Source organism: Salvelinus namaycush, chromosome 19 (genome assembly GCF_016432855.1).
Source record: "Salvelinus namaycush isolate Seneca chromosome 19, SaNama_1.0, whole genome shotgun sequence".
Lineage (NCBI taxonomy): Eukaryota > Metazoa > Chordata > Actinopteri > Salmoniformes > Salmonidae > Salvelinus > Salvelinus namaycush.
Window position 1 is genome coordinate 19,424,050 of NC_052325.1, and position 14,374 is coordinate 19,438,423.

At 43.5% G+C, this 14,374-nt stretch overlaps 1 protein-coding gene across 1 annotated transcript in view; it reads right to left on the minus strand.

Annotated features, from left to right (window-relative positions):
* LOC120063927 (zinc finger protein Helios-like) overlaps positions 1 to 14,374 on the minus strand; it is a 68,038-nt gene that overhangs the window by 35,364 nt on the left and 18,300 nt on the right. The window contains exon 3 of the mRNA XM_039014237.1: positions 12,128 to 12,197. Within this exon, the coding sequence (XP_038870165.1) occupies positions 12,128 to 12,197 (70 nt within the window). The remainder of the gene's footprint in view (positions 1 to 12,127; positions 12,198 to 14,374) is intronic.

Here is a 14,374-nt window from a genome sequence, read left to right on the forward strand (position 1 = left end):
CCAGCCTCAGATTGCAGCCCAAATAAATGCTTCAAAGAGTTTAAGTAAGAGACACATGTCAACATCAACTGTTTAGAGGAGACTGAATCAGGCCTTCATGGGTGAACTGCTGCATGGACACCACTAGTAAAGGACACCAATAAGAAGAAGAGACTTGCTTGGGCCAGGAAACACGAGCAATGGACATTAGACCGGTGGAAATCTGTCCTTTCTTTCAACCACCCTGTCTTTGTGAGAGTAGGTGAACGGATTATATCCACATTTGTGGTTCCCACCGTGACGCATGGTTAGGAGGTGTGGGAAGGCACACTTAAGGCACACTTAACCAGCATGGCTACCACACTATTCTGCAGCGATACACCATCCCATCTAGTTTGCGCTTAGTGGGACTATCATTTGTTTTTCCAACGGACAATGACCCTAAACACACCTCTAGGCTGTGTAAGGGCTATTTGACCAAGAAGGAGAGTGATGGAGTGCTGCATTAGATGACCTGGCCTCCACAATCACCCTTCAAGACTGTTGGAAAATCATTCCAGGTGACTACCTCATGAAGCTGGTTGAGAGAATGCCAAGAGTGTTCAAAGCTGTCATCAAGGCAGGTAGCCTAGTGGTTACAGCGTTGGCCCAGTAACCAAAAGGTTGCTGAATCAAATCCCTAAACCGAACAAGGCAGTTAACCCACTGTTCTTTGGTAGGCCGTCGTTGTAAATAAGAGTTTGTTCTTAACTGACTTGCCTAGTTAAATAAAATAAATTAATAAAAAGTCAAAGGGTGGCTACTTTGAAGAATCTGAAATATATTTTGATTTGTTTAATGCTTTTTTGGGTACTACATGATTCCATATGTGTAATTTAATAGTTTTGATGTCTTCACTAATATTCTATGTAGAAAATAGTACAAATGACGAAAAACCCTTGAGTGAGTAGGTGTGTCCAAACTTTTGACTGGCACTGTATATATACTGTATATATACAGTGCCTTCGGAAGGTATTCAGACAGCTTTAAATTTTACACATTTTGTTACATTACAGCCTATTCTAAAATGGATTAAATAAAAAATGATCCTCATCAATCTACATACAATACCTTATAATCTGTTAAAAAAAAAAAAAAAACAGTACAGTACTTTAAAGAGCAATGCATTATGGGGGCTCAAATGTATTCCACATTTATAAATTGAAAATGTTGATCTATAGCAGGTAATTAGCAAGAGACTGTTCAACAGTGTGTTGATAGAGTATTAGCAATTTACCTCAATGCTGCCACACACTATTTAAAACAGTTACTGTGTACTGGGGGACCACATCTGTTTGATCATGCTGTTGATTAATGTAACACAATATTGTCATTGGATTAGTTGTCAATATCCAGTGGCACACAGTGTGGTGATTACACATCTTGTAACCATTTCATGAAGAAATGTCTGGAACATCCAAGGTAAAGAGAGAAAGTATATGTATTAACCTTTTTAGCCAGTGATCTACTGAATATCACAGTTCATCACAGTTTATGTGTCAAAAGGAACAGTTATTGTATGATGCGATGAAAAATAACCATAACACCCATACATTAATGAAATAAATATTTTCATACAGACACAGACATAGATACAGACATACATGGAGAGAGAGTGACACACAGAGAGGGAATGACACACAAACACGGAGAGAGCGAGAGAGAGAGAGACAGACACACACGGAGAGAGAGAGAGAGAGAGAGACACAGAGAGGGAGAGACACACAAACATGGAGAGAGAGAGAGAGAGAGACAGACACACACGGAGAGAGAGAGACACTGAGAGGGAGAGCCAGACACACAGAGAGAGAGACACTGAGAGGGAGAGCCAGACACAGAGAGAGAGAGACATACAGAGAGGGAGAGACACACAAACATGGAGAGAGAGAGAGAGAGGATGTCTGAGAGTTACAGGAGCAGGCCCGGATCTAAGTCTTGACGCTGAGGCTGCATATCTCACACAGACAGCAGAGGGGATTGCATTGTATTTCACACCCAGGATGCAATCGAGGGTGAGCAGCAGCATGCCATAGACCTAACATGAGTTTGTCAAACGTAACGTGTCTTGCCTTCTTGTCAGAACCATCATTGTGACATGCTTTCAAAGCTGGCTGTAAATAAAAAAAATTCAACTGTAGTTGTTCTCTCATATCATTTGAGTCGTCCTGACAAATACTCTGCAGCTTACATCTCAGATCAAAACACAAGTCTCTCTCAACAGTCCATATATGATACAGTTTACCAAGCTACCAATTACACCAGACTGGAAGAAGTTAAGTAAACTATGGTTTTCTTAAGAGTAGATTTAGTGTAGCTTAACTAAAAAGTAGTTCACTACATCCAACCTATTTCGTAAAAAAAATCATATGTCAATCTGAAATGTCATAGACTACAAATTTCAAGAACAGATCATTTTGGGGTCATAAGTTAACAGAATATGTAATTTAGCCTCCTGAAAATGTAATTTAGCCTACTACAAACACTACCTAGATTTCAATTTAGCTCAATTACCAGCAATTACTATGAATTTCACTACTCCCCAAAACTGTTTTACTCCCCAACTGTCTAGGCAGAAGATAGTGCTGAACCTTTCTGGAAAACACACACCTAATAAACGAAAAGGAAGAGATTGTGACCAGCACCAGCTCTGACAATGGTTATACCTTACAGCATTCCAAACAATGTAATCTCTGAAGAGTCACAGAAACACTTCCGTGATCCACTTTGCTATTTGTAAGATGGACGTGATGGCACGTCAAACTCGCCAGTGGAGGCTCTTCAGAGGAGGACCATCCTCCTCAGTGAATTTCATAAAAATGTAAATAGTGAAACATTGAAAAAGGTATCCTTTTTAGATAAAGCTATAATAAATATAATCACATTTCACCAAATAATTGATTAAAACACACTGTTTTGTAATGAAGGTCTACTGTAGCCTCAACAGCACTCTGTAGGGTGTCACCATCGTGTAGCCGGAGGATAGCTAATTTCTGTCCTCCTCTGGGCACATTGACTTCAATACAAATCTAGGATGATCATGGTTCTCACCCCCTTCCATAGACTTGCACAGTAATTATGAAAACTTCCGGAGGACGTCCTCCAACCTATCAGAACTCTTGCAGCATGAACTGACATTTTGTCCACCCAATCAAAGGATCAGATAATTAATTTAGTACTGTCTATTAGCTACAGCTAGCTAGCACTGCAGTGCATAACTACTCATATGGTGAGTAGTTGACTCAAAGAGAGAGAAAGACAATAGTTGAACAGTTTTGAACAAGCTAATTTCTTAAAAAATGTAAGAGAAGCAAGAGAAAGAGAGAGGGAGAGAGAGAGCTATATTTAGTTGTATTATTTTTCACTTTCACTTAGCTAGCGAATGCAGGTACTGTAGCTAGTTTAGCCTACTCAAACACCCCGCTCAAACAGAGAGGGATGCTATGTTAGCTAGCTGGCTATGGCTATCCAACACTGGAACTTCATTTTAGTAGATATGTTGACTATCTATGACATTAGCTAATATGGGGAAAACAATGTAGCCTGTGTGTAGAGGTTAGCAGTTATATGAAGGTTCTTTCACCTGGTCACAGACAGCTGGTGTGTTGTGCACTGAAGTCCACAAGCGAAGGGAAAAGGTGAGAGGAGGAGAGTGTGTAGATGCGAGAAGGAATTTTACAACTAGCAAAATGATCATGCTGTTTGTATGTGGCTGCTATGAAAGTGAACTGTGTTTGTGTGTGATCAGGGCTGTATTCATTCCGCCGATTCTGTTGAAAAAAAAATCTTTAAAGGAAGCAAATGGAATGAAACAGGGATAAACATACCTGAATTTGTCCAATTGAAACTATTGCTTGCAACTTTTGGCTAATGAATACATCCTAGATCAGCTAGATGCAGGCAAGAGTGTGCAAGTGTTACTGACTGTCACCTTGATTACTCAAAATGTTCTCTCGACCTGTGCACCTACGTTGTAAACTTCAATTCATAGGCTAGGTTGCAGCAACCTCATGATAGGTATTGGGAATATTTGAGTATCATGTAGTAGCCTACACCAATCAATGTTACATTGAGCTGGGGGAATGGAATATGAATGACAGTCATCCAATATGCTGTAATAGAAATAAGGCAATGCTTATAAAAAATGAAATTAAAAAAATTTCCTCCCTCATCTTAAATGTCACTGACCGCCACTAAACTCAGTTACATGCATTAATAGACCTGCTGTATTGAGCATTTGTGGGCTTGATCTATCTTTTAAGTGCCTATTTATGGCTTGGCTGACTGAGTTGTCCAATTTTCCTGAATCCCAATACACACACACAGAGATACTCTGATACCAACGCTGATCTACTCAGGCCTGTCGAACACACATTTTGGAGCCACAGAGCATCACAGTATGGTGCTGAACGTCTGACTGGGTCTCTTATCGATTTGTTTTCTGAGAAACGAGATGAAACAAGATGTCAATTGAATGCCCAACAGGGCAGTAACACACCATGGCTTCGTCCCAAAAAGGGTTGCAAAATTACGGGAACTTTCAATAAATTCCCTGGATGTCCAGAAATCCTGCTTATTCTCTCCTGATTCCGGAAGTCCTCCAACCGGGATTTGGGGAAACCAGGGAATTTAGTTGTATTTGCAATGCTAGTCCCAAATGGCCATTGGTAAAGAAGTTGGTAACATTTGGTTGATTTATAGTTGAGATCAAGACATTTTCTAAGTTATAAATGTCGACAAAGAGAGACCAATAGATTCTTTAATTGATTTTCAGTATGCTTGAAGACACTGGGCCGTGAAATTGCGGAACCGCAACATGAGAAAATAAAGACATTAAAAACAATCAGATTTACATCTCTCTACCCACACAGAGCAAAGACAACGTCTGTGTCTCTTCCTAACAACAACCTCCCTATCATGTGTGTGTATGTGTGTGTGTGTGTGTGTGTGTGTGTGTGTGTGTGTGTGTGTGTGTGTGTGTGTGTGTGTGTGTGTGTGTGCGCGTGCAAGTGTGTATATGCGCTTGTGTGTGTTAGTGCATATGTATGCGTGCTTATAGCCATCTGTGTACATGCCTGTGTCTACATTCTGTTTAGCAAAGTAAACCACAATCCACCATCCCTGACCTTGTTCAAAAACACTGAACAGATTACAGAGAGAAAGGTTGTGAAGGCAGCAAGACGCATCACCTAATTTTGTACTACATCACATCACAGGGCAATCACAGAGCATCCATGCCATCACTTTAAAATGACGTGCAGCTTATAAACGCTTCATAAAGCCTTTATAAACACCACATGAATTTGTCACAAATCGTCTATAACCGTATGTCATGCTCTATAAAGGATTCATAAATTTGGTATAACTGTGTGACATAACCACCAATGTCGAATGTGACATAACCCACTATGTCAAATATGACATAAACCTGTGCATAATTAATGGTTGCACAAGCAACACTTAATAAAGGCTTTATAAATCATATTAAATTGAGGCTTCACAAAGAATTTATAACCTTGTCATGGTAGAGCATTGCAAACACCAGGGTCGTGGGTTCGATTGCTGGGACCGCCTACAGTATACATAAAAAATGTATGCACGCATGACTGTAAGTTCCTTTAGGTAAAATTGTCTGCTAAATTGTATATATTATAACTCTTAAGGATCTGCCCCTTTTTTTCAATTTTCGCATAAAATTACATCCCCAAATCTAACTGCCTGTAGCAAAGGCCCTGAAGCAAGGATATACATATTCTTGGTACCATTTGAAAGGAAACACTTTGAAGTTTGTGGGAATGTCAAAGGAATGTAGGATAATATAACACAATAGATCTGGTAAAATATAATACAAAGAAAAACCAACTGTTCTGTTGTATTTTTTTTAACATCATCTTTGAAATGCAAGACAAAGGCCATAATGTAATTATTCCAGTCAAGGTGCAATTTAGATTTCGGCCACTAGGTGGCAGCAGTGTATGTGCTAAGTTTTAGACTGATCAAATGAACCATTGCATTTCCGTTCAAAATGCTGTGTCAAGACAGCCCAAATGTGCCTAATTTGTTAATTAATAAATTTTCATGTTCAAAATTGTGCACTCTCCTCAAACAATAGCATGGTATTCTTTCACTGTAATAGCTACTGTAAATTGGACTGTGCAGTTAGATTAACAAGAATATAAGCTTTCTGCCAATATCAGATATGTCTATGTCCCGGGAAATTTTCTTGTTACTTTAAATCTCAAGCTAATCGCATTAGCCTACGTTAGCTCAACTGTCCTGTGGAAGGGACACCGATCCCAAAGTAGTTTTAATCTAAAACATTTCTATGGCCCAACTTCTTTTCCTCTTGGGTGCATAGCCAATATTGGACCTGACCTCAACGTTCCACAAATTGCTGTAATGCACAGCAAAAAAACATTGGAAGGCCTGTAAACATTTTCATCTAATACTCAGTTTTGTTTTTCCAGGTTTAGGACTTCCCAAAAACGTCTCTGCTTTTCCCACAATCTTTTCACACGTTTTTAATAGAAGAAATAGGATTTTCTATGCACGCAACAATGCTTAATTAACCCACATCAGGGGATGACTTTTGAGTTCTGGGGAAAATCTACAAAACTTTCAGTTTTGGGTGTAGTTGCCCTGTAATTCAGTGTGCATGCCCTGCACTGAGTTTGGTTAGCAGCGTTTCTGTAATGCAGTAAGAGCACATGTGATGAGTTCCCAAATCAAATGCCCACTTGTGGTGCCATTGGACAGCAAAAAATTAGCAAGTTAATCATTAATTTATTGTAATTTAAGTACATTTGTAGTAGTTAAGTGTTGAGTTAGATTACATAGCTACCTTGTTTTTTCAAATAATTTCTGTGACTTTACAGCAATCACTAGCTAGTTAGCTAGCAAGCAAATTCAATTTAGTTAGTGTCACGATTGTCGTAAGAACTGGACCAAGCCGCAGCGTACGTAGAGTTCCACATCTTTAATATACAGTGAAACTTGGGCAAAACAAAACAATACATGAACAACGAAACGTGACTACATGGTGCACATGCACAAACACAAAATATTATCCCACAAAACAGGTGAGAACAGGGAACCCTTAAGTATGATCCCCAATTAGAGACAACGATAATCAGCTGCCTCTATTTGGGAACCATACTCAATCCCAAATCATAGAAACAAAATGACTAGAACACCCCCCTAGTGACGCTCTAACCTAAACACCATAGAGCACCAATGGCTCTCTATGGTCAGGGCGTGACAGATAACTTGCAGGCTCAGGTAAATAAAAATCCCCTTAGATACAGTCACGTCTCATAGTCACGTCATGATAATTTGCAAATGAAAGAGGAATATAATAATATGAATCGAAAGGAGCTCCCATCTCCCAATTTAGAGTAATTGTTTTATTTACTAAAGAAGAGGTTAATTATTATTATTGCTAAAGGTACTGCATAGGTGTAAACACGATTTTTTAAGCTAGAGATAGCACTTGTATAGCCTAACAAATTAGCAGAAATGTGCAGAAAGTAGTTTTGAATCCATTTTATTGAAGGGAAACAATACATTTTTTTTGGCAACAGAGTGATATATTCTTCTATACTGTACAATGAGGAATTCAACTACAAAATACTATTATCCTCCCATTTTTTTAACCTCTCTAGGCTAGATGGGACGCTACCGTCCCACCTGGCCAACATCCGGTGAAATGGCAGCATTCAGAACATGTTCGTAGAAACATGTTAAACGAAATATAGAATCAATCTTTAGGATGTTTTTATCATAAATCTTCAATAATGTTTTAACCGGAGAATTCCTTTGTCTGTAGAATTGCAATGGAACGCAAGCTAACTCTCACGTGAACGCGCATGGTCAGCTCATGCCACTCTGGCAGACCTCTGACTCATTCAGCTCCCATTCCCCCCTCCTTCACAGTAGAAGCATCAAACAAGGTTCTAAAGACTGTTGACATCTAGTGGAAGCCTTAGGAAGTGCAATATGACCCCATAGACACTGTATATTTGATAGGCAATGACTTGAAAAACTACAAATCTCAGATTTCCCACTTCCTGGTTGGATTTTTTCTCAGGTTTTCGCCTGCCAAATAAGTTATGTTATACTCACAGACATCATTCAAACAGTTTTAGAAACTTCAGAGTGTTTTTCATCCAAATCTACTCATAATATGCATATCATAGCTTCTGGGCCTGAGTAGCAGGCAGTTTACTTTGGGCACGCTTTTATCCGGACGTGAAAATACTGCCCCCTACCCCAAAGAAATTAAACAGGTCAACATTCACAAGGAAGCTGGGCCAGATGGTTTACCAGGATGTTTACTCTGAGCATGTGCTGACCAACTGGCAAGTGTCTTCACTGACATTTTCAACCTCTCCCTGTCTGAGTCTGTAATACCAACATGTTTCAAGCAGACCACCATAGTCCTTGTGCCCAAGAACACTACGGTAACCTGCCTAAATGACTAACGACCTGTAGCACTCATGTCTGTAGCCATGAAATGCTTTGAAAGACTGGTCATGGATCACATCAACACCATTATCCCAGAAACCCTAGACATACTCCAATTTGCATACCACACAACAGATCCACAGACAATGTCATCTCTATTGCACTCCACACTGCCCTTTCCCACCTGGACAAAAGGAACACCTATGTGAGAATGCTATTCATTGACTACAGCTCAGTGTTCAACACCAGTGCCCTTAAAGCTCAGCACTAAGCTAAGGACCCTGGGACTAAATACCTCCCTCTGCAACTGGATCCTTGACTTCCTGACAGGCCATCAGGAAGTCAGGTTGTAAGGGTAGATAGCAACACATCCGCCATGCTGAACCTCAAAACGGGGGCCCCTCAGGGGTGCGTGCTCAGACCCCTCAGGGGTGTGTGCTCAGACCACTCCTGTACTCCCTGTTCACTCATGACTGCACGGCTGATGACACAACAGTGGTAAGCCTGATCACCGACAATGATGAGACAGCCTGTAGGGAGGAGGTCAGAGACCTGACTGTGTGGTGCAAGGACAACAACCTCTCTCTCAACGTGATCAAGACAAAGAAGATGATTTTGGACTACAGGAAAAGGAGGACCGATAATGCCCCCATTCTCATCGACGGGGCTGTAGTTGAGCAGGTTGAGAGCTTCAAGTTCCTTGGCGTCCACATCACCAACAAACTAACATGGTCCAAGCACAAGACAGTCGGGAAGAGGGCATGACTAAACCTATTCCCTCTCAGGAGACTGAAAAGATTTGGCATGAGTTCTCAGATCCTCAAAAGGTTCTACAGCTGCACCATCAAGAGCATCCTGACGGGTTGCATCACTGCCTGGTATAGCAACTGCTCGGCCTCCGACCACAAGGCACTACAGAGGGTAGTGCGTAGGGCCCAGTACATCACCGGGGCCAAGCTTCCTGCCATCCATGACCTCTATACCAGGCGGTGTCAGAGGAAGGCCCTAAAAATTGTCAAAGATTCCAGCCAGCCTAATAATAGACTGTTCTCTCTGCTACCACATGGCAAGCGGTACCGGAGCGCCAAGTCTTGGTCCAAGAGGCTTCTAAACAGCTAATCAAATGGCTACTTGCAGACTATTTGCATTGACCCCCACCCCCCACGCTGCTGCTACTCTCTGTTATTATCTATGCATAGTCACTTTATTGACTCTACGTACATGTACATAATTACCTCGACACCGGTGCCCCCAGCACATTGACACATTGACTCTGTACCGGTACCCCCTGTATATAGCCCCACTATTGTTATTTATGGCTGCTCTTTAATTATTTGTTATTCTTATCTCTTACTTTTTTAGGGATTTTCTTAAAACTGCATTGTTGGTTAAGGGTTTGTAAGTAATCATTTCACTGTATGGTGTACACTTGTTGTATTCAGCGCATCTGACAAATAACATTTGTGACACGTGATCTTATATAAACTCATGTAATCATGTTGTCACGCCCTGACCATAGAAAGTCTTTTTATTCTCTATTTTGGTTAGGTCGGGGTGTGACTAGGGTGGGTAATCTAGGTTGTTTTATTTCTATGTTGGCCTGGTATGGTTCCCAATCAGAGGCAGCTGTTTATCGTTGTCTCTTTTTGGGGATCATATTTAGGCAACCATTTCCCCACTGTGTTTTGTGGGATCTTGTTTATGTGTAGTTGCCTTTGAGCACTCCATAGCTTCACGTGTCGTTTGCTCTTTATTGTTTTTGTGCGGTTCACTTCTAATAAAATGTTGAACCAATTTCACGCTGCGCTTTGGTGTGAATGTTATTACGACGATCGTGACAGAAGATCCCATGACACCAGGACCAAGCAGCGTGCCCAGGAGGAGAAGGTATCCTGGGCTTGGGAGGAGATCAAGAGGAGAAGATATCCTGGACTTGGGAGGAAATAATGGGAGGACACGAAAGCCTTCCTTGGAAGCAGATGCAAGGAGAGAAGGGAAGACAGCGACAACGCCGGGGTTCGCGGCCACAACGAAAGCCCCAAAAATGTTTTGGGGAGGGGCACACTGGGTGGTCGGCGGAGCCGAGGAGTGAACCAGAGCCAATCTGGGAGAAGATGGAGAAATTGGAGGGGAGTGAACGGAGAGAGTCAGAGACCGTCAGTGAGTTGATGGAGAAATTGGAGGAGAGAGAAATTAGAGAGTTGTTGTGTTGGTGTATGATGCAAGACATTCGCCCTAAGGAGCGTGATATTAGTTTGATGCCACCTGAGTCAGCACCCCGTACTCGTCCTGAGGAGCGTCCGGTAGAATTTGTGCGAGCTCTACACACCAGACCTCCAGTACGCCTCCACAGCCCAGTACGTCCTGTGTCTCCTCCTCGCACTTGCCCTGAAGTGTGTGTCACCAGTCCGGTACCACCTGTGCCGGCTCCACGCAGCAGGCCTCCAGTGCGCTTTCCCAGTCCGGTACGTCCTCTGCCCACTCTTCGAACTTGCCCTGAAGTGCGTGTCACCAGTCCGGTGCCACCTGTGCCGGCTCCACGCACCAGGCGACGGTCCCCAGTCCAGAGCTTCCGGCGACGGTCCCCAGTCCAGGGCTTCCGGCGACGGTTCACAGTCCAGAGCTTCTGGCGACGGCCCACAGTCCAGAGCTTCCGGCGACGGCCCACAGTCCAGAGCTTCCGGCGGCGGTTCACAGTCCAGAGCGTCCGGCGACGGTTCACAGTCCGGAACTTCCAGCGACGGTCCACGGTCCGGAACCTCCGGCGACGGTCCACGGTCCGGAACCTCCGGCGACGGTCCACGGTCCGGAACCTCCGGCGACGGTCCACGGTCCGAAACCTCCTGCGACGGTCCACGGTCCGGAACCTCCAGCGACGGTCCACGGTCCGGAACCTCCTGCGACGGTCCATGGTCCGAAACCTCCTGCGACGGTCCACGGTCCGAAACCTCCTGCGACGGTCTATGGTCCGGAACCTCCAGCTACGGTCAACGTTCTGGAACCTCCAGCGAGGGTCAACGGTCCGGAGCTTCCAGGCAAGGCGTCCAGTCCCGCTCCAGGGCAGGAAACTCCCTCTGCGCCGGTGCCCAATCCAGGCACGGCGTCCAGTCCCGCTCCAAGGCCGTAGCCTTCCTCTGCGCCGTTGCCCAGTCCAGGCACGGCGTCCAGTCCCGCTCCAAGGCCGGAGCCTTCCTCTGCGTCGGGGCCCAGTCCGGGCACGGCGTCCAGTCCAGCTCCAAGGCCGGAGCCTTCCTCTGCGCCGACGTCCAGTCCAGGCACGGCGTCCAGTCCCGCTCCATGGCCGGAGCCTTCTTCTGCGCCTGTGCCCAGTCCAGGCACGGCGTCCAGCCCCGCTCCATGGCACGAGCCTTCCTCTGCGCCGGTGCCCAGTCCAAGCAAGGCGCCCAGTCCCGCTCCAAGGACGGAGCCTTCTTCGGCGCCGATGTCCAGTCCAGGCACTGCGTCCAGTCCCGCTCCAGGGCCGGAGCCTTCCTCTGCGCCGGTGCCCAGTCCAGGCACGGCGGCCAACTCAGCTCCATGGCCGGAGCCTTCCTCGGCGCTGGTGCCCAGTCCGGGCGCGGCTTTCAACCCAGCTCCATGGCCGGGGCCCTCCTCTGCGCCTAGGCCCAGTCTGGGCACGGCGTTCTACCCGGCTCCATGGCTGAACCCGTGGTCTGGGCGGGGGCATGGTCCCGCACCAGAGCCGCCACCGATGCTGGCTGATCCGCGAGCGGAGTGGGTACTTCACCCCGCACCAAAGCCGCCACCGACGCTAGATACCCACCCGGACCATCCCCTATAGAGTCAGGTTTTGCGGCCGGAGTCCGCACCTTGGGGGGGTACTGTCACGCACTGACCATAGAGAGTCTTTTTATTCTCTATTTTGGTTAGGTCGGGGTGTGACTAGGGTGGGTAATTTAGGTTGTTTTATTTCTATGTTGGCCTGGTATGGTTCCCAATCAGAGGCAGCTGTTTATCGTTTATTGCAGCCATTTCCCCACTGTGTTTTGTGGGATCTTGTTTATGTGTAGTTGCCTGTGAGCACTCCATAGCTTCACGTGTAGTTTGCTCTTTATTATTTTTTGTGCGATTCACTTCTAATAAAATGTCGCTTTCACGCTGGGCTTTGGTCTGGATATTATTACGACAATTGTGACACACGTGGTTTAATGTGAAGTTAATGTGATAACATGTGACAACATGTGAAGCAACATATGATAACATAAAACTACACATGACAACATGTTAGCACATGTAAGTACATGATTTCATGTGATATTCATTTGAAATAAATGTGACAACATTGGGATGCAAAATTTTAACATGATAAAATAAAAGTACATGTGACAACATGTGAAAACACAATCTCATGTGAAATAAATGTGACTACATGGGGAGGCAAAATTTCTATTTCTATGTGATACCATATTTTTACAGCTAAAGACAGGTGTTAATATGATAGGACAGGATGATGATTACATGTGACTCAACCTCGCTTGGGATTTGAACACGCAATCTCTTGGTTGCTAGCTACCTGAAGTTTCTGTTCTGCCACCAGGTATGCCAGCATAATGAAGAATGGCTATATACAGTAAGTATTGCCAAGAATACACTGCTGCACTTTGCCTAAAGTTGCAATAAAAATACATACAAAAACGTATTGTTATTTCTATAGATTGAGAGTATGCTGACATATCTGATTTCCATTACTGTAAAAAGCTGTACTGTGAGCACAATTGGGAGTTATCCTTTTATGAGATTTGAACATTATAAACTCTCAGTCCTTGGCAACCTGAAATGTCGCACTACAGTGCAGCTACACCACCAGATTTTTGAGAACGAAAGAGATATGGGCCACAGACTAATTGGCAAGGATGCATGTCTGCACTTTGCTAAAAGCTGCCTGGAATCAACTACAATAAATAATTGTGCAATTATCACCAACACCGTAACATTAACTTAAACTAGCAGTGCTCAAGGACACATGACGTCGTAGAGTATACATTCATTCTTTGGGGATTTGTATTAGCAACCTCTTGGGTGTGAGTGCATACATTTTTCTGCAGTGCCACCAGGTTCCTACTCCTTGTTTGGAACATATAATAACACTCTCTTAAAAATAATGGTATTGTTAGGGTACACTAATGTGTTGTTCCCTTGGGTACAAAAAGGTCAAAGGTACTCATCACAGGTACACATATGAACTCACAGGGTACAGTTCAGGACATTTTTCTACCCAATATTTTGAATATAAGGTATGATCATCACGGCACTTTGAAATATAGGTGGGGGCAATGTACTGGTGGGGTAAATTAGTATAATTGGGGTCATGGTGAAATATTTTATAGCAGTTTAAGTGTATGCTGATGCAAGTTTAAGTACCTCTTTTGACACTGTCTGTTCTGAAAACGTTGTAAGAAAATGTGTCAGTAATGAGCTGCACTGTAAAGAGGTTATTGTGCATTTTCCAGTAAATGAATGGCAACTTGTTGCCAGAAGTTGCTGTGAACTTGTAATGTCTTACCTGGAAACTACTAGTTAGTAAGCTTTTGTAAAATGTACAGTAACTTATTGGCAAAATATTCCCAGTAACCTAGAGGACAGTTGCTGAAACTAGCAATCATTGCCAGTAACCTACTGGTCATTGACTTTTCTGTTGACAACATGCACATCACTTGATGATTGGCAGCTATACTGTAGCAGCAGCAGCCTATTGCAGGTGTAGATTATTGGAGGCATATTTAATTTACAGTACCATTCAAAAGTATAGACACCTACTTATTCAAGGGTTTTTCTTTATTTGTACTCTTCTACATTGCATAATAATAGTGAAGACATCAAAACTATGAAATAACACATATGGAATCATGAGGGAACCAAAAAAGTGTTAAACACA